This window comes from Furipterus horrens, unplaced genomic scaffold, assembly GCF_987537825.1.
Source record: "Furipterus horrens unplaced genomic scaffold, mFurHor1.1.pri manual_scaffold_2, whole genome shotgun sequence".
NCBI classification, from domain to species: Eukaryota; Metazoa; Chordata; class Mammalia; order Chiroptera; family Furipteridae; genus Furipterus; species Furipterus horrens.
The window spans coordinates 171,608,072-171,634,108 of NW_028327172.1; the positions used below are offsets into that span (position 1 = coordinate 171,608,072).

Consider the following 26,037-nt stretch of genomic DNA (forward strand, 5'->3'; position numbering starts at 1 on the left):
ACACTAGAATGATTCCAAATAGATCAGAGATCCAAATGTAAAAAGAAAAGAAAAACATAAAAATACTAATCTATGATGCAAAATCCAGAAAAAGAAATAAATTCAACCCCATAAAATTTTTTTCTAAGACTTTACATGGAAAAATACTATAGGAAAAGTAAAAAACCAAGAGAAAATATTGAGAAAAGATAGCTGCAGTTTGTATTATAATATACAAAGAGGTCCTGGAAATTGAATGGAAAAAAAGAAGACCAACGATCTGATAGAAAAATAGAAAAATAATATAAGCAGATAATGCCCAAGAAAAAAAATTTTTATGAGCCTTAACCATAAAGAAAGATCCTTATAATAAGAGAAATGCAAATCTAAACAACACCCCAGTACCATTTCTCACCTGATTGGCAAAAAATCTGAAAGTCTGACGATATTTTGAGGATAAAACTGTTGGGAAACAGGTTTTTTTACTCATTGCGATTTGAATGGTGATGCAATATCTATAAAGGAGAATTTGGCAATATCTAAAACAAATATATACATTTGTTCTTTGAGCTGAAAAAATTTCTAATAGGTACACATACTAAAAATACATTGCCACCATCACTAAATGATTAAAGCACTAGGTTATTCATTGTGGCATTGTCTGCAGTAGTAGAAGATTGGAAATAATTCAAATGTCCTTCGATAGAAGGTTGGTTAATAAACTATAGCATATCCACACAAAAAAATTAGGAAAAAATTTGTGGGTAATATGGAATTATTGTCAGGATTATTTTTAAGTGAAGAAAGCAAAGTATAGAACAACTTTTGTCATATGTGTAATAAAGATAGAATGGTGTAATAGAAACATTTGTATGCAAATTTGCTTGATGTAACCTCGATCATTTCTAATATTGATAATTTCTCTTCTCTTTTTTCCATTGATAAATCTGGATAGAGGTTTATCAATATTATTAATCTCAAAGAATAAGCATTGGTTTCAATTATTTTTATCAATTGCGTTTTCTGTTTTCTATTTTATTAGTTTCTACTTTTATCTTTATTATCTCCTTTCTTATTCTTTCTTATGAGTTCATTGGTTTAAGATCTTCCTTGTTTTAGTGGCATCCCACAAATTGTGATATGCTGTGTTTTCATTTTCATCCAGTTCAAACTATTTTTAAATACTTTTTGCTTCTTTGATTCATGAGTCCTTTAGAAGTGAGTGATTTAGTTCAAAAACATTTTTTATTTTTATTTTCAGAGACCCCACTATTATTTATTACCAATTTGATTTCATGCTATCAAGCAATTCTCTAAAATCTCACTTAAGTCTCTTTGGGAGAGAAAAATTTCTTATATTTGTAATTCACAATCAGGGTGGGGTGAAGGGGCAAGGGAAAATTTGAAAGAGCTAATTCCTAAGAGTGGCTGCTCTGTGCTCACTTTTTTTCAACAGCTTGTCACTTCCACAGGAGATTTTAATTTACCAATATCAGGAATGAAAGAGGTGACATCACCATAGATATTAAACTAATAAAAAGGGAATATTCTAAAAAATATTTGCCATGAAGTTTTATGACTTATATGAAATGGACAAATGCCTTGAAAGGTAGAAACTACCAAAGCTCGCTCCAGAAAAAAAAATAGATAATGTAATCCTGTCAAGACCAGGGAATCTGGTCCACTGTTTCTGATTTATGCTTCACAGTGGCAATGGTCAAGTGACAGTCTTCTATGAAATGTAGTGTACAGACAAAAGAAAAAATTACCTTCTATCCCCCCTCTGCCTATTCATACTATTTAAAACCAGCTTCTGTCACACACTCACACACACACACACACACACACACACACACACACACACACGCACACACGGTCACACTCACCAGATCTTTAACCTCCTCAATGAGGAGAAATATGTTTTCTCATGTTTTAATATTCATTTTTAGACTTATGCTTCTTCCTCTCCCCAGTGTGCCTTTTAGAAGATGAAGCAGTAAGGAAGACATTATCACCCAGTAGATGATAATAAGTAGAAGTTTGAGGAGATGATGGAGTGAGCCCCATACATGTCTGAGGGCAGTTTCCCAAGAAAGAAGAATCCCAAAGGCAAAACTCTGAGCAGGAAATTAACTGGTAACTTGAAAAACAGCAAGGAGATGACTAGCCTAAAAAAGAGAAAGAGGGCAGAAAGGGACCACCATGTAGGGAGGGACATTGTACAGACTTTACATTTTACTCTGAGTTAGACGGGAAACCACTATAGGTTTTAAGTTTAAAAGGGGCGTAATGTGTGTGTGTGTGTGTGTGTGTGTGTGTGTTATGTGCTCTTGAGTCAGGTCCGAGTCCTGGCAATCTTATGAATGAGTGATTCCACAATGTCCTGTCCTCAGCAGCCCTGCTCAGCTTCTGTAGATGCATGCCCTATGGCTGCTTTTTTGGAGTCATCCATTGCACATTTGGTCTTCCTCTTTCTTGCTGCCTTCTGTCTTCCCAGCATTATTGTCTTTCCCCAAGAACTCTGCCTTCTCATGATGCTTTCAAAGCAAGACAACTTCAATTTTGTTATCTTTGCCTCCAGCAATGTTTCAGGCTTAATTTGCTCTAAGACCTTGTTGTCTGTATTTCTGGCAGTCTAGGGTATCCATAAAGCTCTCTTCCAACACCATCTTACAAATGAATTGATTTTTTAATATCAATCCTCTTTACTGTCCAACTTTCACATCCATACATAGTAATTGGGTATGGGTGATTTTAGCCTGTGATCTAATGAAACATCTTTGCTCTTGGTGATCTTTCCTAGTTATTCCATTGCCATCCCTCTGAATATCAACCTTCTCATGAATTTTTGGCTGCAGGCATAATGTACTTAGATGTAAAGAATCACTTCAATTAGTACATTGAGGTCAGAGCTGGGGGTAGGGCAAGGGTACTAGAAAAGAGACCAATGAAGAAGCTATTGCAATAATCTATGTGTGATATGTTTGGGGCTTGTGTTACATATATTGAGAAAGAGTTAAATTCTGGATACACTTTGAAGACAGGGCCAACAGGCTTTGCTTATAGATTAAACGTAGGGGTGATATGGAAGAGAAGAACTATAATTCTAAGGCTTGTGACTTGAGAAACAAGAATTGACAAGACAGAGAGAAACACAAGTTTAGGACAGGACACAGTTAAGTTTGGAATGTGCTAAGTTTTAGTTCTTTCTGTATTATCAACATGGAGATGTGGGGCAGGAAACTGACATATGAGCCTGGAAATTAAGGAAGAAATCCAGGCTGGGGATATAAATATGTGTGGTCAACAACAAGCTGGTATTACTGAACCAAGTCTAGATAAGGTGACCTAGAGGGCAAGTTTAGGTTCAGAAAAGGCTTCTCTGAGACACTCTAACATTTAGAGGTCAAAGATTTGCAGAAATTGCAGTGAAGAAGACCCAGGATATTCAACCATAATATGGGGGGAAAAATTCAAAAGCCAAGTAGAAAAATGTTTCAAGGTAAAAGGAGTGATCAATTGTGTAAGATTTTACTTAAAGAGATCAGGTAAGCTAAAGACTAAGAAATGACTACTGGATTTGCAGCCTGGGAGTCGCGAGTAACCTTGGCTAGAGGTAACCCTGAATCTTTGTTTGCCTAACTTGTTATTTCAAAGAAGTAAAAACCATTTAAAATCTCCAATTTACCATTATATTGATATCCTTTGTCCTTGCATTTCCAATCATTTTTTCTTTATATATTTCAATGGAATATCATTTGGCTCATAATTTTTTCTACCAGTTTTATCTTTATTGCTCTTTCCTCTTAACCAAAAAATTAGTTTTCCTCTTTAATGCTTTCATATTGAATTCTCTTTTATCATGATCTCTAAATTAATATCTTTCAGAATTAGAACAAAATCAGATGAAGTCTACGGATTTTGTAACAGAATTGAAAGAAAAATGTTAAGTCCAGAGCAATTGAATTAGAACTGAAAGCTTATTGTATTGCTCTGGATCAATTGTTTTCTCCTGGAAGAAAGGCCAGAGTACTAATGTAATTTTTAGATTTCTATTCAAAGCTAATACAACAAACAGCCTCCCTGGTAGATTGATCTTTTTTCCATACTTGCTGAGCTTGGCCCTCTGTACTCTGTCCCCTGCCTCTGCTCCCCATCCTCCATATCTCACAGATTATATTTCTGAAAGCTAATTACTAATTAAAAATCATTTTGGCACCCTGTTACCTATAAGATATTGTCCAAATCCTTTGAAATAAAGCCCATGAGAATCTGGCTCAATCCTACACAGCTTCCATGTCTATATTCTTCCTTCTCACCCTGTCTACCCCCAAACCACTTATCATGTTTTGTCATAGGCTGTTTCACTCTTTCATGAATTGAATGTCTCTCTTACTGGAATTGATAAGTGCCCTCTCATCTCTAAGACTCTTCCTAAATGATGGTCTCTTTCAGTGTGAAACTTTCCCCAGTCAGCACTGGTCTCACCCATCCTTTGATTCTCTCAACAATCAGTCATCACATCTCTAATAACCATAATCTTGTTGCATTGCTCTTAGCTGCTTCCTCTTCTGCTAAGCCAACTGGAGGGCAGTGGCTGCACCCAGAACAGCAGCTGGTATGCAGTGAATGCTCAATAAACATTTGTGGAATAAAAATTAACCGGTGAAAATATTAATTATATGCAATTAAAACTATAGTACATGAATACTTATGTTTTCAAATGTCAGTGACTAGAGAACTTAACAAGAGTAAGAAAAAAAGAGGTTAAACTTTGAGTATTCTTGATGGATTCTATAACAACCTAATTTCTTTTCTCTTCTTCAGCTTATCTGTTAGAACATTTAAGTGGTTATTTAAAGAAAGATGTGCCCTGGCAGCACCAAACAATGCTTAACTTGGGAATATTTTTTTTAGTTCACCAAGTACTCTAGACCTTAGTATTATAAATGCATCCTTGATTGGATTTAATCTCCTACCATAACCAATACTCAATGCTTTTGACCAGAATCTGCTTAAGACAATGGTATACAAAACTATTTAAAGAAATTACTTTTAGATTTTCATAAATAAACAAATAGAAAAAATAAAATATTTGAAGACACTTTATTTCTATGATAAGGAAATCTCACACAAAAATCTTAATCATTTTATTAATTCATAAAAAGTACTAAGTCATTTAGAATTAAAGAGAAAAGTTCACACCAAACCCTAAAGATGTATTTTATCTTCTCTTCACCCTGTAATGTGAACAAAAATATATTAAGTACTAATTAAACTAAGTTAAATAAATAAATTCAGTTAGTACTAATTAAGTAGTAAGTACAGAAGCTAACTGGTTTATTATTTTATAACAGAGAAATATTAGGTAAGTAGGAAATTCTTCTGATTGCTTTCTCTGAATCATTTTAATTAACCTCAAATAATTTTGAGTTAGTTGAGTCACTAACTTAACATTTTGGCCATAATTTTGTTTCATTGTCTTTAAAATATATTTTTTATTGAATTACACTTTTTTTTTTTTAAAGAAAAGCATTTAATGTTAGTGCTTAGAATACATTTCATTATAGATTGATATTTGGGAGAAAATCAACATTATTTAGCCTTGTTTGAATTCTTTGTTACCTGAAGTAATTTAAACTCCCAAAGCAGCACGAGTTTTTGAAATTAGTTTTGGACCCTGAAAATTAAGAACAAATAGGAATCATCAAATAAAGAAATGGATAACTGTGCCAGTCATACAGTTAATTTTCCACTATCCAATGGTGAATTCACACATTTATAGATTAACCAAGTTAAAAATAAAAATTTACATTTCTGATACCAACAAACTGAGACAGTGGAAGCCAGAGAGAGGAAAAAAAAAAAACATTCACATCAATAGTAGATTTTGAGTTGTTTTTTTTTCACACCAATCACATACTGATAAGTGAACAAGCAAGCACATTTAAATATATTATTTATTTCTAAATATTACATATCTTTGAAATTTATATAAAAAATCTTAACTTGCATTATAAAATAAATAAAATTGGCAAAAAGGTTAAGTTATACAGTCGTCGTCGGCAGCCGTCCGTCTCGAGAGACGATGGTGTAGCTTCCTAAGAGTCCATCTGCACCGCCGAGAATGGCTGTGCAGTCCGACTCGGGAGTGACACGGTATCTGTCTCCTCCCGTGTTGAAGCTACAGAGCCTGGGCAGGGTGATATGGAGGGTCTGCTGTTGCCCATGCAGCAGACCCCCCCTCTCTTCGCAGCTGAAGGATCCAAGGGAAAGACGGAGTCAATACAGCTTGGCTTCAGGTGCGCCGCAGGAGTTGCCGGTGTTGACTACAACGTCAAACCGCCTTAGGGACTCCGGCTCCGGATTTTCTGTCGGGGTTTACTCCCTTAGCCTTTCCCCTGAAGAGGTATGCCGCAAGGCAGCGGAGGTTTTTTGGAGTCAGAGTTTTCCTTCTCTGATGTGCCCTGACTGGAAGATCGAACCAGCGACACTTAGCTCGCAGGCCGATGCTCAATCCACTGAGCTAAACCAGCCAGGGCCAAGTTATACAGTACATTTTAAAAATATAGTGATGCTATATTTGAATATGTTTAGTAATACAAACTGCCCTGGCTGGTTTGGCTCAGTGGATTGAGCATCGGCCTGCGAGGTAAGTGTCGCTGGTTCGATCTTCCAGTCAGGGCACATCAGAGAAGGAAAACTCTGACTCCAAAAAACCTCTGCTGCCTTGCGGCATACTTCTTCAGGGGAAAGGCTAAGGGAGTAAACCCCGACAGAAAATCCGGAGCCGGAGTCCCTAAAGCGGTTTGACGTTGTAGTCAACACCGGCAACTCCTGCGGCGCACCTGAAGCCAAGCTGTATTTACTCCGTCTTTCCCTTGGACCCTTCAGCTGCGAAGAGAGGGGGGATCTGCTGCATGGGCAACAGCAGACCCTCCATATCACCCTGCCCAGGCTCTGTAGCTTCAGCTTCACTGGAGAGGACACTCCAGTGTCATCGCAAGATGTCGATTCAACACGGGAGGAGACAGATACCGTGTCACTCCCGAGTCGGACTGCACAACCATTCTCGGCGGTGCAGATAGACTCTTAAGAAGCTACACCATCGTCTCTCGAGACGGACGGCTGCCGACGACGATGAGTAATACAAACTAAAGGCTTACAAAATGTAGCCACTTATAGATACAGCTAAAATTGCTAACTAATTACATTAAGATAATTCCTAATTAATATTCTTTTGATATTCAAAAGTATGCTTCCAAATGAGTTCAGATATATTTTCTATAAATATTCCCTCAGTATCCTGTGTGCACGATTCATTTGCTAATAAATTCTTTTAATCCATTTAGCTGAAATGATAAATTTTTGCTCAGAACCCATCTAAATTATCATAAGTCAACTATATATTCACTTTATTGTTTTTTCTACTAAAAAATAAATCAAAATCACTAATTCTATTAATATTTTTAAAAATTTGACTTCTTTCTATTTGGTGAGAAAACTGTTTCTATTTCTAAATGAAATTTAAATCTCTCTGGCATTATTCTAAATCTGTAGATTAATAGGGTGTTCTTTTCATTATTCATTGCAGAAAATTCTGTACCAAGTATTTTGTGTACGAAAATGAGCTGCACATACCTCTTCTGCAAAGCAGACTTCCTGTTCTTGACCTTGGCAGCACTTTTCTAGTAGGCCAGAGAAGTCTGCAATGACAGCCTCAAGTTGTTCCTCTGTTATTTGTGGCTTTTGCTTCACAAGGTTAATGAGAAACCTATGATTTAAGACAAAACAAAATACAAGGGAAGTCTGTTATGCAATCATATTTTTCTAAAGCCTTCCCAGTAGAGAATTTTCAGAGCCTCAGCAACCCTCACCATAAACCCTCTATCCATCAACCCATAATCAGACTTAGCTCATACACCTTGTCTAATACTTTCATCAGAAAGAGAGGCTAGAAACATGCCAAGTGCTCCACTGGTCTGTGTTGTGCAGATTATAGAGGAACTACTATTTCATAGTTCCACCATGCTTATATGTAGGGAAATACAGACTTTTCTTACTTACCTAGAATATCCTTTCCAATTCTCTTTTCTAAATTGTCTTATCCATACTCAAAGGCTCAGATTTTCCAACACCTGCCATCCATAATTATGATACCCTTACATGAGCACCAGCAATACTTATTGTCTGCTCTATTCATTTAGCAATATATTCATGCTGGAATTTATGTGGAATGGAACAATAAGAAAGGCTTGTCAATGCAGGTAGCATTTTTACTTTACTTTGAAGCATGCCCCAGATTTTAACAGAGCAAAAAGGGAAAAACAGGTATTCCAAAATGAAAGACCATTCACAAAGCAAAAGAGTATTAAAATGCATGGAAATTTGGACACCATGAGTTTCATTGACATGCATCAGCATCACCATTACAGAATACCTCCCCCAATGAATTGAAATGTACATTCCACTTCTTAACACCCACACTTCATGGTTGAATCAAACATTATCATTATTCTCTTCAAAGAGTAAATAATGTGAAAAACTGTTCAGTGGTGTTTTGGAATGAAAGTACAGACTTACTGCAAAGATATATCCTAATTTCCCAAAATAGATTGCTCATTTTCCTCAATCTCAAAATAAAATTATCATGAGTTACAATGGAGACTGTTTTTACAAACAGGAAATTATCTGCCTTACCAAGTTTTCCCAGACCAAAATCTCAGAGAGACTGTAAAGATATTGAGAGAAAACCATTCTGAAAGTCACTTTAAGTGCTTTGGACTCATAGTGTTCTCCTGATGAGCCAAGAGTGTTGGGTGTGTAGCACAGAAATATCATCTGCTATTTGGTGTTGTCAGTCTTCCCCATGCTAACAAATAACAATTTCTTACTGTTGCTTCATTGTTTGCAGGGCTACACCCTGAGCTTGGCACAGATCCTTATGGAAGATGAACTTGTCATCAGAGAATGGTGGAGGGACATATGTTTCATCCACCACCAGGCTGCTGAAGCATGGCCTCCTGTTGGCATACGAAGAAGTGCAGCACTGACCAACAGCAGAGTTTATAGGAGTCTCTCCATGCCTGATGCATAATTGTCCAATAATAAGGTCAGCCTGTTAGGAGAATGAAGAAAAAAAGCAAGGGGATTAAGCATTAGCCATAACACTGATTCCGGTTCCCAGAAAATTGTTACAATAATTTTTTATATATGGTCATTTTTAATTAACATTACAAGAAAATTCTCTCTCTTTGTAGGATCATGTTTTGCTACATTATATATTCTTGTTTACCAATTTATTTGGGATGAATCTCAGCATTTAGTGAGAGATGCTCTACAGGTGATGTTGAAGACAGTCCCTTCAGCTATTTGTGTCAGTCAAAACGTGCTTCCAGAGGGGGAAAAGTCTCTGCCTTGACCTAGGAAATCAATACATGGCTTACATTTTTCATGTTTATCTGGCTGAGTTTTCTATTTTACTTTTGGGACACAGAAAATCACTTTCTGAAGGTAAGAATAGCACAAACATAGTCATTCCTAACTGAAAAGGAATAGGGTGTGTGTGTGTGTGTGTGTGTTTATGTGTGTCTCTGTGTGTGTGTCCTTAAGGCTTTCCTAATGTAGACTTCTCCTACCTTCCACACTTTGGAGATATTTCTTAAGCACCTACTAATAACTTGTAATGAGGGCCAGCACATTTAGTGTGCACACTATGTATCAGGATAGTCCTGAATGAGTTGGGCACATTACCTTGTGTTAGTCAATTTATGAGGGTGGCACCATTTTTGTTCTCAAATGTGAGATGAAAAATCTCAAGCTCAGTGAAGTAACTAGCCTCCCCAGAGACATCACTAACAAGTGCTGAAAGTGGGAAGGGACTGTAGGCATGAGCCCTCTAGAACACACTCCTGAGTCATCACACCATCCCGCATCCCTGCATCCTCCCAACATGTAAAAATTGATAAATACAAAAGATGATGCTTACAGGAAAGTCTCCTTTTCCTTCTAATCTGGTGAAAGGTTTCAAGGACTAAAGACTAACTAACAAATCATCAAAAAGAGGAAAAGGAGAAATTTTGTACACAATTTTGGTCACAATTGTGACTTTAAGGGAAAAAATAATGAGAAAAAAACAACAATCTGTAATCATATGTAGGGCACTAGTGACATTAGTCATTTTACAATTGAGAATATGGGACTTACCCTGTTTTGTACCTTATACCCTGTTAAAGGGAACAAATTATTACTAAGATCATAATAATAAGATTATACTACAAAGGGCAAAAATATAACTATGGCTAAAATAAAAAGACTAATTTTAATCCATCAAAGATGAAGCTTACGTTTCCTTTTAAACATTAAAATAAGTATTTAGTGAACAAGGAAAGGAAATCATGAATTGAATGATGTGTTGGTCACTGTCTCTTCCCTTTACATAAAGTTTGCTCAGACATTGTTGAATAAACTCTTGGCACTTCCTCCAGCCATTCTAGAAGGGCAGGGAGCCTGGCCATAGAGCTGAATTCTCACACCCCCTCCAACTGTAACTGACCAAACAACTCTAATAAGTCACCTCCACATTGGTTTTTGCCATTTTTCCTCACTGGGAATGATGAGGCCATTTAAACAGGGCAGAAACAAGACAGGACTAGACGAGATACTCACTGCACCCTCACCACAGGCCAGTTGTTTCTCCTCACTGAGCTGGCAACAAGCAGCTGCTGCAATTGCCATTTTCCTGGTGTAGGCCAGCAGCTCAGGTGGGCTCAGTTGAGGGGCTTTCTTTGTGTAAGCAACAAGAAACCTGGAAGACATTTTTCAACAAATCCTGCTGAGTCATTCACAAGTTTTTGGACTCACTTCTTCTCAAAGACCCTCTTTTGGTATCAAAAGACATGATCTCATTTTATCATCCATATGGTACTTGGACCAACTTTTGAGATGCGATTATTCTAACAATCACTCTTTATATTCCCCTTACATTAACATATCACAATGGGAAAACAAACTCTGGGCAGAAGATTGGCTCCTATTCCCAATGTCACAAGCTTCTTGATTTTAACTTTAATCTTTTGGTATTTTAACTAGGACTATGACAGAATGGATATCTTTTCTGAAAAAATCTGCATGATCTGGGGGAACCCAAAGCTGATGCCACAGGTCAGAGTTCACAGACCATTCCTCTTGTTTCCTAAACCAGGGGAACAAGAAGGCTGCCTTCTCTAGGGAAAATTGGGTGATCATTTTACACTATGATTTCCAATCTGAAAGAGGAGCTGAAGGGTGAATGATGTAGATGTATATTTCCCTCACCAGCTCATGATTTTAAATTACTAAAAGTACTACTTAATAAAACATACGCATTTTGTAAGTAGTATTCTCCTAGCTTCTGAAAGAGACCACAGCTTCGCTTTGCCAGTGCTTGGCTCTCCTGGATATATTTCTCCAATTCTTCTTCCTGAGAATACAAGCATTATTAAAGACATTTTCTTCCTTTTCTTAGACGCGTAACTTTGTATGTAAAAATTTCCCAATAATATTGTGTTCTACAGTGATACCAATCTTAGAGAAAGCAATTTTAAAGGAATTTTTAAAATGTTAAAGATGGCAAAGTTTGAATTGTGAGAATTAAAACAAATAGACTCTGGGAAGATTAAGTTTAAACCATTGTGAATCACCAAGTTATTTGATGACAGAATTCAATCTTTGGATTAAGGATTACAGTTCTTTCTATACAAATTCTTGCCTTTCTTGAGCTGTTTAAAAAATTAGAATCATTTTTATTTCCAAAGTAAGCCACTAGTTCTTAACAACTAATTTAATAACTATTTAATAGCTAGATGCTAGTTAGTATATATAACTAGGTAACAATTAGTTAATAACCATATACTTTCAAGCTAACAGCATTTTTTAATGGATGACATCAATCCAATATTTCAGATTCTGCCTAAAAAGCTAGAGCAATTTACCCCTTTATCCTGGCATTCAAGAGCGTTTTGAGACTGGGAACATTTCTCCAATAACTCCTGATATCCTTTAGCAACTCTTAGAATGACTGGGACAGCAAACTTAGTATGTCTTCTTGAATATTCATAAGTAAATCTGAAATATGTGTGAAAAAATCATGTTATTAGAATTTATTTTTTTAATTCTGCCTTTGTTATATGGCAAGCAGAAGTTAAAATTCAAATAAATAACCCTGGAAATCAAATATGATTTTTAAACTATATGCATGACAAAACTATCAGTACAAACTATAATCCCTCAAATTGCTTTAAGATGGTGTGTCTTGTCTCCTTGGGCATCCTTCATTTTGGCTTTTTAATTGTGGACTTTACATTCATTTATTCAACAAATAATTTTCCAGTGCCAACTCTATGCAAGCATTCTTTGAGCAGTAAATTTTCAATAATGTATAAGATAAAATGCCTGACCTCCCAAAAGCATACATTATAGCCCTGGCCAGTGTGGCTCAGTTGGTTGGAGCATCGTTCTGTAAACTGAAATGTAGCGGGTTTCATCCCTGGTCAGGGCACAGGCCTAGGCTACAACTTCAGTCCCCAGTAGGTGTGCATGAGAGAAGCAACCAATCGATATTTTTCTCCCACACCGATGTTTCTCTACCTGGGTGAAAGGAGCAACACAAGTATCTGGAGGAAGATCATTCTCAACTGAGAAAATTTCTACTGCAAAGAACCTTTCCAGTTGAAGAACTGCTTGTATTACACAAACAATAAGCTGTATATATATATATATATATATATATATATATATATATATCTACATATATATAAATTTAAAGATAATTCTTGAATTTACTAATTGTATTTCCAGGTTATAGAAGGAGGTTATGTTAGTTCTGCCACCCATAAATTGTCAATATGGGTTCTTAAATCTTGACTTTGTTCTTTTTTGTATAATTTTCATTAGCTGTGCAAACAATGTGCAGATGTCTAAATTTAATGTAACAATAAACTAATATCCTCAAGGAATATTAAAAAGAAAATTGGACCATTATTTTCATCACTACATTAGAAGCAGACTCTTAAATTTAGAAAGACCCTTGGAGATCATTAAGTATAATGTCCTAAGAGCTTCATAAATCCCTCCTCTGATAGTGTCCATAGATACCCAGATGCACACTGTACAATAAAGGAAAATGTATTAACTGTTTGCTTCCCTTAAAGGCAAATAGAATGACAACATATCATATCAACTACATTGCAACAAACTACTACACTGCAAATGTCTCTAAACACCTTTATATTTTCTTACAAAAATAAAACATGAATTCAATAAATAACTAAACTTTTTCAATAAAAGTCCTTTTAACTAGCATTATACTGAGTTATATTTGGGGGATTTTTAAAACATGCACAGTGAAAAAGCACATTATTAATAACAAGTCCTTATTATTACAAAAATATTCACATCCTATGTGGAAGTTCAATAGTTCATATGAGTAACTCCTACAGGGATGACGATACTTCAGATTCTAAAGAAATTCATGCAAAATAAAATACAGCCTAAAAACAAGCCAGTTAATAATAGATTTTGTTCCATATTCCCTAGTTATCTGTTAAATATATTTTAGTTCAGGATATTCTAGCATTATTCTCACATAGGGAGCCACAAAACCATAGTCTCCCCTCCACATTTCAACAACACAAAGCTGTCAGCCACATAATCTTTACTTGTGTGAATACACATTTACAGAGTGTGTTTACCTTGCCAAAAAGAGATCTTTTTCCTTTGAAGTAAATTGGTTGAAATCTCTTTCTCCTAAAAACCTGTTTAGAGTTGGAGATAAGCCTTCTGGTTTGTCATCATTTTCTGCATGAATTATGCATTGACCAAGTTCAAGTGTGGGTAATTTGCAGCATTCTGTTATTTTGCTTGAGAGAGTATCTTGTTGGGAACATATGTAAGACATAACTTTTCCCTGTAATAGGAAAAATAAAGTATAAATTTTTAAGGTTTATTCTTTAATGCAGGACTTCAGGGCCAGTTTTAGGAAGGAAAGAAGGAATAAAGGGAGGGAGGGAAAGAAGAAAAGAAAAGATAAAATAGGAAGGAAAGAAGAAGAAAGAAGACATTTTACCTCATCACCTATTTTAGTGCTTTCTTGCATTTGCCTTTCCTCACTCCTTTCCACCTACTGCTGTTTGGTCAATTTTTCTTTTGAGAGATGTCAACTAAAACCTACCCATTTATTTTAATAGGAAGTTTTTCAAAACAAAAGAGAAATGTACTCCTCAAGCCAAGTTACACACACAGTTATATATATCTTTCTATTAATATTGAAATTTGCTACTAGACATTTGCTGTGGATGTCATAACACGGAGAGCAAACTGCTCCATTTTTAACTAAACAATCTGCAGTGACCCACTGTGACCTCCAGAGGGAAGTCTATAGATAATAAATGGCAGTGCACCTGGGTGGCCAGAAAGAAGCAGAATTTACACATTCTAATGACAGGACTGAATGTTTGTGCGTTTTCAGGAAGAACAATTAGAACACATTATTGATTCATTAAAATCAAACTTACATACTATACTGAAATTAATGTTTTCACTTTAAAAGAACAAGTGGTTATGAGCTCTAGAAATTGAAAAACTAATTTTTAAAACATGGCTATACAAATTAATAAAATTATCAATTAAAACTGAAAACACTGACCTCAAAGAAAGGCAAAAGAGTTTTTATCACTGTCCCTATATGCATGTAAATACTTCTAAAAGGAAAAATAAATGAAGTAAGAAAACCTGTCTCTGTGGCAGTCTCCTCCCAGCTCATCTCCTCCAGCTCCTTACACCAGCGTCTCTGCCTGGGCTCAAAGGCTGCCACCTCCAGCCCTCCCTGCAGCCTTGGCTTCTTGCTGGCTTCTAAGACTACCTCAGTCAAATCACCACTGAGACAAACATTTTATCCTCACTTTCAGCCTTCTGGAAACCATGTTTAAGCCTCCTTGGAGAAGAAGGTGTATCATACAGACCAGAGAGGGAGTAATTTGGGGATAGGCCTCTCGTACATTATCTAGGAAGCATAGGATTGGCCAAAATAGACGAATGCCACACTGCTCAAATTGTGATTCTCTTGTTTGAGTGGTTTGGTTTTGGTTTTTAATTCTCCTAGAAGCCTTTTATAAGCACTTCTCTCTGGGATGGCCAGCTTTACCTTGTAGAATAGGTTTTTGCATTATTTTTGTTGTTTATTTTGTTGTTGCTTTGTTGTATTCATATGCTAGATACATGCATGTATAATAAATTGCCTCTCAGGTGCCAGGCCTGGTGCTGGCAGTCTATGGAGATAACAATAAATGAAAGACAGTCCTTCACCCCAAGGAGGTCACCAGTCTTAACTCTCCCATCAGCCTACAAATACCTGAGGTCAGCCTGTGCCTTAATAACAAACATCTCTCATAGTGGCTACTGAATAGAAATTATTTAATATATATTAGCCAAATAAAAGAACAAATAGATAAAAAAACAAATACATTAGAAGTGACGAGTCTGCACCCCAAATTCCAATGAGAAAGCCCTCTGAGAGGTTACCATCTTTTTTAGAAGTAGGAATGAATGGGTGCTGGTGTCACAAAAGGAGAGCATCCCTTAAATGACAGGCAGAATCAACAAAAGACATTTTTTTCACTAACATGAAGTCTGTAACTTCACTAAGTCAGCTAGTTACCAAAACCTGTGACCAACTCAAGTCAAAAAAACTCCTCCCATTTAGCATGAGAGCAAAAGAAAGAAAGGGGAGTGGAAATATCTCTTTTTTAGGAAGCAAGGCTCTTCACCCCATCCTGCAGACACTCCAGCACATCTCCTCTGCAACATTCCTCATGTGTGTGAGCCACATCCAGGAGCAGTTTCTGAATTTCAGTAAAATTAGCTTTGGGAAACTTTTGACTCAGTTTTGTAATAGTTCTAGAGGGGAAAAAAATAATTAGAAATTAATCTTGGTTTCTATCAAAATTAAATGATCTTGGTTTCCTATCAAAATTAAATAACGTTATAGAGTAGTAATACAGTTGCAGTAGCAAAGATGAAGACCTGAAATGTTCTTGTTGTCTAAAAAGGAAAGGAAAAGTGTTGGGAGTCTTGTAGATTGCGGCACAATCTCCCAAGGGTACGGCTCTGTAAATTGCGGCCTGGCTTCACAAATAGTTTGGAAGTGACTTATTTTTATCTAAAACTCTCCCTGTGACTTGTGATGAAATCTCTTTTTACTGTTCACTCCTGATGCTGAGCACTTAGGATTACAGTAATGAGTGAGCCAAAAAAATTAAAAAGAATAAACAATTAAGAAATTAAAAATTCCATGAGAATGAAAATCATTTTTTACGTGGGAGGGAAAAAATACTTCTGAGAATACAGGGAGGGGTGCATATGTGAAAATCAATGAAATGGGTCAAGGAAGTGGAGCAGACTAAGCATTCAGATGTGCCATGACACCAAGACATGTAGTGTGGCCCAAAAAGGAAGAAAGAAAAAAAAATTCTTTTTCTTTCCATGTATCGCATTAAATTTAAAAGATGTCTACGTGAAACCCCTACTCCCTGAAGCGGCTGCTGTTGCTTTACCAATAAAGATGGATTTTCTTCACATTTTAATTACATAATTTATGGACATTAGATAATAAAGTCTGCAATAATATCTAATTTATATTTATTACTGAGCTAAATTTAAATAAACCAGTTCATAAATGAATCTTTTAGTTTCTAATAGAGTGAGAGGATAAAACATAACTCGGGCCTCTTCCAAGAAGACATTTCAGTCTATCTTGACCTAACTTCATAACTAAAAACTTTAATCTAGGCTTCCACTGTGTCATTTGACAAACAAATAAACAAGTAAATAAAATGTGAATGTATATAACTGATACTCTTAGATTAGTGGCTCAGATGTTTTGCTATACTAGAAATATTTCATCCTAAAATTTGAAGAGTATTTTAACCAGTTATATAATTTAAAAATTTCTAGCAATCACATTAAAAAGTAAAATAAAACTGGTTAAATTCACTTTAATAATATATTATAATACCACATATAAAAAATATTATTTTAACACAGAGAACAGACTGAGATGGAAGAGGATTGGAGGGCTGGGTGAAAAAGGTGACAGGATTAAGAAGTTCAAGTTGGTAGTTACAAAATAGTCACAGGGATATAAAGTACAGCACAGGAAATATGATCAATAATATGGTAATAACTCTGTATAGAGCCAGGTGGGTATTTAAAATATCTGGAAAATCACTTTGTAAGGTATCTAATTTATTAACCACTTGCTGTGCACCTGAATCTAATACAAAATAATATTGAATGCAGATTGTAATTGAAAAACATTTAAAAAATATACATCACTTTAATATGTAATCAACATAAAAAGCTATTAATGAGCTACTGTGCATTCTGTCCTTCATAATAAATCTCTGTAAGTGGGTGTATATTTTACGCTTACAGCACAGTTCTCCATTTGCACTAGTGGTCCTTCAAATGCTCAGGAGCTACATGTGGCTAGCAGCTGCCATTTTGGATAGCACAGCTCCAAACCATTGGTAGTTCTATTTCTATATATAACTTGAATGTCTCATTGTCAGGATATAGACAATTAGAGGTCACTGACATAGTAGAAAAATCAGGTATAATGAAAATAAATTATGACGAGGACCTAGAAAAATTGGCTTCTGATGTCCAGCATTGTGGTCTTGGGTAAAGTACTTTAATTTCTCTGGCCTTCAGGTTATTCATTCACAAAAATGAAGCAGTTGGACTGGATGATTTAACTGGATTTATATTATATTCCTATTTATTGTAACAACAAAGCTAGAATATGAAATAGAGGTAGGATGGATGGATACATTAGATAGATAGATAAGGTAGATTGATATAAAAAGACAATTAGGAAAAAAGAAATAAGGTGAATATGCTAAGTGTAAGAGTAAATATGGTCAATTAAAAAATTCCAAACTTGCCTTTGAGCTTTTTAGTAGCTGGGACAAGAAAACGAACTTCAATGAATGATATTGTTTTCATCAGCTAGGAGAATACATCCTACTTCTTCAAACATGACCATTTTTTATCTTCTGACACTAGATTCTAATATTATTGACTTAAGTGTTTTCATAGGAAGGAATAATTGACATAATGGACTTTATAGCAAAATAGGAAGCAGAATTAATATTAAAAACTTGTTCTTAAGCCAAAAAAGTTAAATGACACATCAGTTAAGACTAATCTACTTTGAAGAGAATCTAGGAAAACATAGCCTAATATTATAAAGTATATTTTGATTGCAGGCCAGAAACTTAAGAGTATCTAAACTAGATCAACAGTATAAATCTCAGAAATCTCTAAGTATTTCCTCATCTAGGTTAATAAATGAGAAACAGCAGATTGATCTGTTAGCTTCCTTCCAATCCTCAGATTCCATGATTCTTAATCACATTAACTCTCATCAAAGGGAACTTTATTTTCTATACCAGTGACAAAGAGAAAATGAACTTAGATTGTAAAATGGTAGTTCTGCAGACCTCACTTTCTTCCTTAGATAGAACTTAAACTTACATGGCTCTGAAGGTTCGGGGTCCAAAATTCCTCATTACTGCACATACATGTTGATTTAACAAGCTGCTTTCTCTTAATTCTTTTGTAATTGATGCTGCCTAGAATTTGAAGAAACAAGGCATCAAGAAAGCATGTATTTTTTTATAGGCTCTAATAGTTACAGAAACAATAGATGTAGGTAAAATGTGAAACTCTATAAAGTTTTTACTAAAAATTGCAAATGCAATACATTTTTGTAGAATTGTATTCATTTATTCATTCTTTTAGGCTTATTTATATGCATCTGTGCCAAATAGATTTTTTAAAATACCTTAAAACAAAAACCTTACAATTTTCATATTTGGAATAATAAATAAACAACTGTAAGACATATTAAAGACTGATAATTTATTAAATATCTCTTCAGTTACAAAAAAGATTGTATCATAGCCTGATATTCTGGGAATGGTAATAATTCTTTGAAAATTTTTGTTGTAGGGGTTCTGGTGGCAAGTAATTAATTGTGGATATTATTCTAGCTCTTTGAACCTCAGAAAGCTATTCACTTCTCTAAACCTAAGTTCTCTTGACTGTTAAATGACAATAATATAGTTGACCCTTGAATAAGATGAGTTTGAACTGCGCAGGTCCACTTATAGGATATTGTCAGTAAACACCAAGACCTGTGCTATTTTTGATCTGTGGTTAGGAGTCTGCGGATGTGGAGGCCTGATTGTATGCATTGACCTATGCCATTTTATATAAGGAACTTGAGCTGTCATATATTTTGGTATCTTGGGGGGACCAGGAACCTATCCCCCATGGATACCAAGGGTAGTTAAATTTGGGCGGGAGTCAAAAGTTATATGCAGATTTAAAGTCACGGGAGTTGACATCATAACCCCTGCATTGTTCAAGGGTCAACTGTACTGACACCTCAAATTTGTTCTAAGGATTAAAATAAATAATGGCTATAAAGCATAGTTATCATAGTTTCCTTTTCACTGTGTTCTCTCTTCTTCTGCTCCTCCTGTTCTACTCCCACTCCATCTTCTTTTACTTCCTTCTTTCACTCTTACACATTTTCACCTCTTTCATTTATCACCTCTACATTTGTCTTTCTTTATTCCCACTGGACTCACTTCTTTAATAATAAAATAATTTTGGTTGAATGAATGAGTAAGTGAATGAATAAAAACATCTAGGTTGTTTAGCCCAAAGAGGTTCAGACTACTGAAATAAGCTCTATTCTGGAAATGATATTCCACACACAAAGCACATTTTCGTTTTTTAACTTTGTTTGGTTTTAATGAGTCATAGCCGAATGAAAGTACTGGTTCCAATATTCACACAAATATAATACCTTCGTTTGGAAGCATTCAACTACATTTTCAGCTTTGCAGCAAAGTGGAATTATTTTGTCATAGTGAGCAGCCAAAGAAAGAAGTGTAGGTGCATACAGGAAGGGATGCCTCCTTGCTATCTCATAGATGTATCTGTGAAATGAAATAGAACTGATAAGGTTTACAAGCACATAAAAAGACTGCTCCTGCTTGGAACTAGACTCTGGAATGTGTTTAAAGAATCAGAAAACTATCATATTTCTCCCATGTGCTATAGCAAATTTTCCTCACTAAAAATCCCTAGGGGAAAGAAATCCAACACTGACTATGGTTCTTATTAAAGCGTTCTTTCAGTAAGCCTACTCAGACATGTTTCAAGGGTCAGCAACACCAGACCACCACTAAGTAAAACAGAATGGTAGGTCTATTTTTTCCCTCATCAGTGCAGAATGGAATTAACCATCTTGGCAGTCTCCAGAGCAGAGATATCCTAAGGGAAGGCTCCCAAGTCTTCTGGTTTAGACAGTAACATAGGAGACACAGTGACTAAGAGTTAGATACAGGCTTTCTTAACAGAGAAACTGAGTCCAAAGCCAAGCCTGGGGATGTACCCTCGCCCACTTGTTCTAACCTTCTAAACGTAAATCTCCTCATCTGCAAAGTGAAAAGAGAAAGAAAAATAAAAAGAAGGCGGACAAGGAGACCTCACAGGTTGCTGTGAGCATTCACCTGATCTTATGCACCAGGCACAGATGTTCTTATAACATCCTTAGTGGACAATAAATGTTAGGCATGTTTGTGTACCTTAAACATTCCTGGATCATGAACACTTTTTTATTCCCAGGAAACTTGTTCAACACAAAACACCAAATATTTGGCTCCAGAGGAAGACATTTTGCGAGGTACTAATACAGCCTTGGGCAAACTAAAATTGAGATTAGAGGGGAAAAACCAGTGTATCTCAAGAGGCTAGAGAAGCACTGATGGGTCTGGTGTGTGATCTCTACTGCAATTCTCTGGCATGCTGTGGAAACGGGTACATTGAAAATTGTTCACCAAATCTCCTAGTTCGGGACTTCAGGAGCTCAAATGCCGAACATTATTTCTACTTCATGTTCTGTACTATATCTGCAATTTGCAGAAGTACTAGATTCTGCTTGATAATGCTCCCTTTCCGGGGTGTTAATCTTCTAACTAACTTACATCCTTACCGGTTCATGAATGCCTCCCTGTTCTCTTCATATTCTTTACAACTTGTGACAGGTTCTGGAAGCTGGAAAGGTGGGATGGATGCAGCAGGGGCCTTTTTGTGCGCTAGGAAACAGTTATGTCTTTCCTCTTCTCGTTGGCTGCAGCAGTCCGAAAGTCCATACTTCTCAGAAATTTCCTTCTCATGGCAAATTTCTTCCAGAAAGGCATATAGCTATAAGGAAGATTTATTTTTAATAAAAGACAACTAACTTTACTTACAAAAATCTGTAAAATATTAAAAATTTTTTAATGTCCAAAATCAGGTCTATGGATTAAGAAAATAATTCCCCATACAAATTCCAACATATTTAGTTTTAGCTGGATGAAATAACTCTTTTTGATGACTTTTGGGAAATGGAATTTTGGTTCCCAATCTTAAGTAATGCACATGATTATTAAGCAAAAAATTTTATTTTAAAAGGGAAAAAACGCCAGGTAGTATTTTTTTTCCTGCCCCCAAGAAATATGAAATATTTTATTTTTCCCTTTTATGTTGACATTTTGGCCCCATGATATATGCAAGCTCTGCTTTTTTTGCTATAATTCACTCTTCAAACATAGATACTCATTCTACATGGGGCTTTTGTAATGAGACATTGATATAAAATTGGATATTATTTTTAGATAAAAATAAAAATAACTTGAAATTGAAAAAACTCATACATTTTTCATGGGTCATAATTACAGATTTAGCTAAAATATTTGAAAATGTACATTTTAAATATTTGAAATCTACTTTTGTTGCCTAAATGTTACCAAGGTCATGAAGGATGACTATGAGGAATATTGTTTTATTCATTTCAGGAAACTTTTCATTTAGCTTTTATTACTGCTAATATTTAGAGAATCTTGGATATCTTAAGTAAGACTTTCAGTTCTTAATCTACATAAAAATCATGTCTTTAAGTTTATAAAGATAAATTACCAATCTAAAATTACCTGAACTTCTCCTCTGAGGTAAAGTTGCAACATGGAATATATATTGTTTAATTTATAGACATCTTTAGAAGATTATCAGAACAAACCAAAAACAGAGATGCAAAACAGGGATTTTTATTAAATCATCAAAGTCATAGTTGGAAAATACTTTAAAAGGGCATCTCTTCTACAATATTCCAGACACGTTATCTTTTAGTCACTTCATCAACCCATCAAGACAAAGGATTCTCTGGGTATTTTGTTCCATAATTGGGTAACTCTAATTATTTTAAAATTCATTTCTATATTGAGATAAAGTAACAATAACTATTATTTATTGATCTTCTGCATTAGGATATCCTTTTACTAGAAAACTATTTATTGTTTATCTGAAATTCAAATTTAAGTGGGCTTCATGTTTTGTTCTTGTTTGTTTGCTAAATCTGGCAACCCCATGTGCTATTCACTTCACATTCACAATAGTATAGGCTATAGGGTGATGAAGCCACCAAGAGTATTAGCTCTGGAGCCACATGGCCTAGTTTAAATTCTGGTTGGGTCTGGGATCCCTTAAACAAGTTACTTAACCTTTAGGTGACTCAGCTTCCTCAACTGAAAGATTAGCATCTATCTTTTGGATTATCATAGAGTTTTAATAAGTTTATATTTATAAGAAAAGCTGATATTCTGCCAATAAGCCCTAGCTGGCATTTCTTGGCTCACTGGATATCCACTCTGATTCATCAGTGCTATCTATGCTCTATGTCATAAAATATTTTGATCATCAGTATATATGCAATGCTCCTTAGGATAATGTGTGTCACTATATGCTTAATAAAAATTAATTTCTATTACTATTATTATACCAATTTTCATAACAATCCCAAAGTAAAAGCTATTATTATTCCTTATTTCATAAATAAGGAAATTAAAGCTCAAAGAAGTTAAGAAATATGCCTATGGTGACCAAGATACTCTTATTTCAGAACCTTAGTTCTTAGTCATCATGATTATATTTTCTCTTTATAATAGGCACTCATTATTTTCTCTTCTACCTTCTTTAGCAATTCAGAATTAATCTAATGCCTCTTTCACACAACACTTCTTTAAATATTGAAACATTTTTATCATACTATCCCTGAATCTTCTCTTCTGCATGTTAAATTTTGATCAAACACCACATTATTATTTTTATTATACATATTATCATTATATTTATTGTTATTCACTCACCTGGTTCTCTAGACACCCTGCAGCTTGCTCATTGCCAGAGGGTTTCTCAATTGTAGTCAATACATCTTTTGCCATTTTGTTTACTTCCTGGTAAGTGGCTTCTTGAACAAACTGGGCAAAAAATATGGTAGCCCTGAAATAAAAATATATATGAATGTTTAAGGAGCAGACCTATATCAGGCTTGTTTTTCTCAGGTTTAGTTTTTATTTGTTTTTTTTTTTTTTATTTGTGTTATGTTGTGACATATTTAGGGGGTGACCTTTGCTAAAAATTCATGTGAAATTAGGTTCCAGCCATCCAGGAAAAGTATCAGTCTTCTTGTCTCCTTTACCCAGAAAACTGCATATATCTGTTAAAAATCAAAATAAGTGAATTTCCCATAAGAGTAGTTCCTCTTTTTTGCAGTGCAAATGTAATTGAGGATATCTATATTCTTTATAGATATTATTTTAAATTTAAGCAAAGAATTGGCCATCAGACCTCTGCTTGTAACTACTCTCAAAATGATCAAGGTTTGATCCAGGGCTACGGTGCTCATGGATTGACCCAAAGCATTGCTTTAGCAGGTTTCTCTGTGCAAACAGAAGTAGTAATACATACCTTTAATTCCTTATTAGAAACTTCAGATGTGTGGAACTGAAAGACAGCATTCAAAAGAACAATACAACCTCTACAAATAACAGTAAATCAAATCTTTTACCTCTTATTTTTTGTAACTAGGATTTAAATAGTACTCAGAATAGAGAAAATACTGCAATGTCATCTCAATGGTATTGAGAAGAATACCAGAATTCTTTTTGGTTGTCACTGATCATATACTAATCTTCAGTTTCTAAAACCTGATTTGGTTTGTCCCGTGGAACTGCAAGGAATCTAGATGTTAACATCTAAGGCATAGGCCGACAGCTTAACCTCTTCAATATCAACCTGATATTGAATATAACTGACTTCACTTGGCATTGCCCAATTTTCTCTTACACTTTAAACATTCATAGGGTTACCCAATTTCATTTAATTACCTAACTAAAATTATAATTGCTTTGCATGCTTAAAGTGAAGTTATACAAGCAAAACTTACAGGTCAACTAAATTCACTTCTGCAGAGCACTGGGAAGAATCCAGTATGGAAGCTGGAAAGCAAAATAAACTTCATGAGAAATAGTGTCTTCATTTGCCAATAAGAATGTAATCATTACTACATGTAAATGTTTTTATTTAAGTTAGAAGCATACAATTTTAGAAATGAGAAGACATTAGGGATTATTTAAACACCTTAATTCTGTACTTGAGAGAACTAGAAAATGAAGAATTAAAGTTAAGAATAATTTATAGTAAACTTAGCACTAAAATCCAGATTTTATATCTTCTAATTGTTTGCTTGGCTCCTGTACTATGATGCTCTAATAGGCTTGAAAATAACAAGGTTAAAGTATTAATTTTAGTCATCTTTTTTAACATGTTTATATCACAGTTCCCATCCCGATTTGTATCCCAGTCACACTATTTCTTCTTCAGACAGTCAAATAATGAACCATATTTTTCTAAAGTAAAGAATAAAGATGTTACTTATATTACTATTTTACCAGTCTAAGAGGATTTTTGCATGTAATGGAACCAAGGTTATGATCTAATATATATATCAAAGTAAATAAATGTACAAAAAATAAATTCAGCATGAAGAATACAAACTGTGATAACGTTAAGCACTGTCATAATTTCATAAACCTCATAAAGTTACAAGTTTATCATGCATTTAAAGATACTAACTAAATATTTTTCCTTGTGTGGAACATTAAGTGTGATAAATAAATCAAGACAAATGAATAAATGCAAAATTTAAGAATTTTGATGAGAAAAGACAGAAAATAAAACACAAAATATCTTACCTATTCCATATGCATTATTATGCATTGTTCTGGATTCAGTAGTATTTAGTAGGAAAATTAAAAGTATTGATACCACCCACTTCATGATTATTAGTTATTTTGCTCTTGTTGGCAAAGGTCAGGACAGAATATTGAAAATCATGCTGAAATTCTTTTATACCCTTCTCAAGCAATGCCTGTTAACTAGTAATCTTTTATTGGTGTATCTGTTACCTTATTTCCTTAGGTTGAAATGGACAACTTGCCAATAATTAACAGCACAAGGATTATTTGTATTTAATGTTCAAGGACACAGGCCCCTTTTGGTTAGAAAAAGAAAAAAACTTGGAAATTCATTCCATGTTGCAAATATAACAAATATTCTCCTCAAACTACAGAGTATCCAAAGAGATGATTTTCCCTAAATTGTACAATAATTACCTCCTTTCAAAAAAAAAGTTAATGAGCCTATAAAGAAAATAGACCAGTTTTTGTATGAAATTCAACCAAATACATTAATTCATTTAAAAGTATTAACTGAATGCTTATCACATGCCATACTCTGGACACATTGACCAACTCAGGCTTTTACTGCAGAATCCATTGCCTAATTATTATGTTATTGTTTAGCTCAAAAATTCTTTTTACCTGATTTGTATGTCCATAAGATCTATTTTTAAGTACTTAGTACACTGTGTATGACTTAACATATAAAATTTAGAGCACAGACCTGGGAGAACCAAGTCTTATAATTGTTTTGTTACAAAATAATATTGCATGTGTGCCAAACTTTGAAGTGGGTCAGCTGTACAGTTTATTTAGCAACTCAAAATGATTATGTTAATGTTAAATAAAGAGCACTTACACATGCCACCTGACTCTAGAAATTCACCTC

The 26,037-nt window shown here is 34.8% G+C and overlaps 1 protein-coding gene across 1 annotated transcript; it reads right to left on the bottom strand.

Moving 5' to 3' along the window:
• Nucleotides 1–5,066: 5,066 nt before the first annotated feature.
• AFP (alpha fetoprotein) lies at nucleotides 5,067–25,308 on the bottom strand. The gene is made up of 15 exons (XM_090266772.1): nucleotides 25,164–25,308; nucleotides 24,356–24,407; nucleotides 23,277–23,409; nucleotides 21,086–21,297; nucleotides 19,895–20,027; nucleotides 18,553–18,650; nucleotides 15,783–15,912; nucleotides 13,710–13,924; nucleotides 11,952–12,084; nucleotides 11,343–11,440; nucleotides 10,648–10,786; nucleotides 8,874–9,097; nucleotides 7,621–7,753; nucleotides 5,605–5,659; nucleotides 5,067–5,219 (listed from the first exon to the last, which is right to left on the bottom strand). Exons 1-14 carry the CDS (start codon nucleotides 25,246–25,248, stop codon nucleotides 5,615–5,617), a joined length of 1,830 nt encoding a protein of 609 aa, XP_090122898.1. The 5' UTR covers nucleotides 25,249–25,308; the 3' UTR covers nucleotides 5,067–5,219; nucleotides 5,605–5,614.
• Nucleotides 25,309–26,037: the final 729 nt, after the last annotated feature.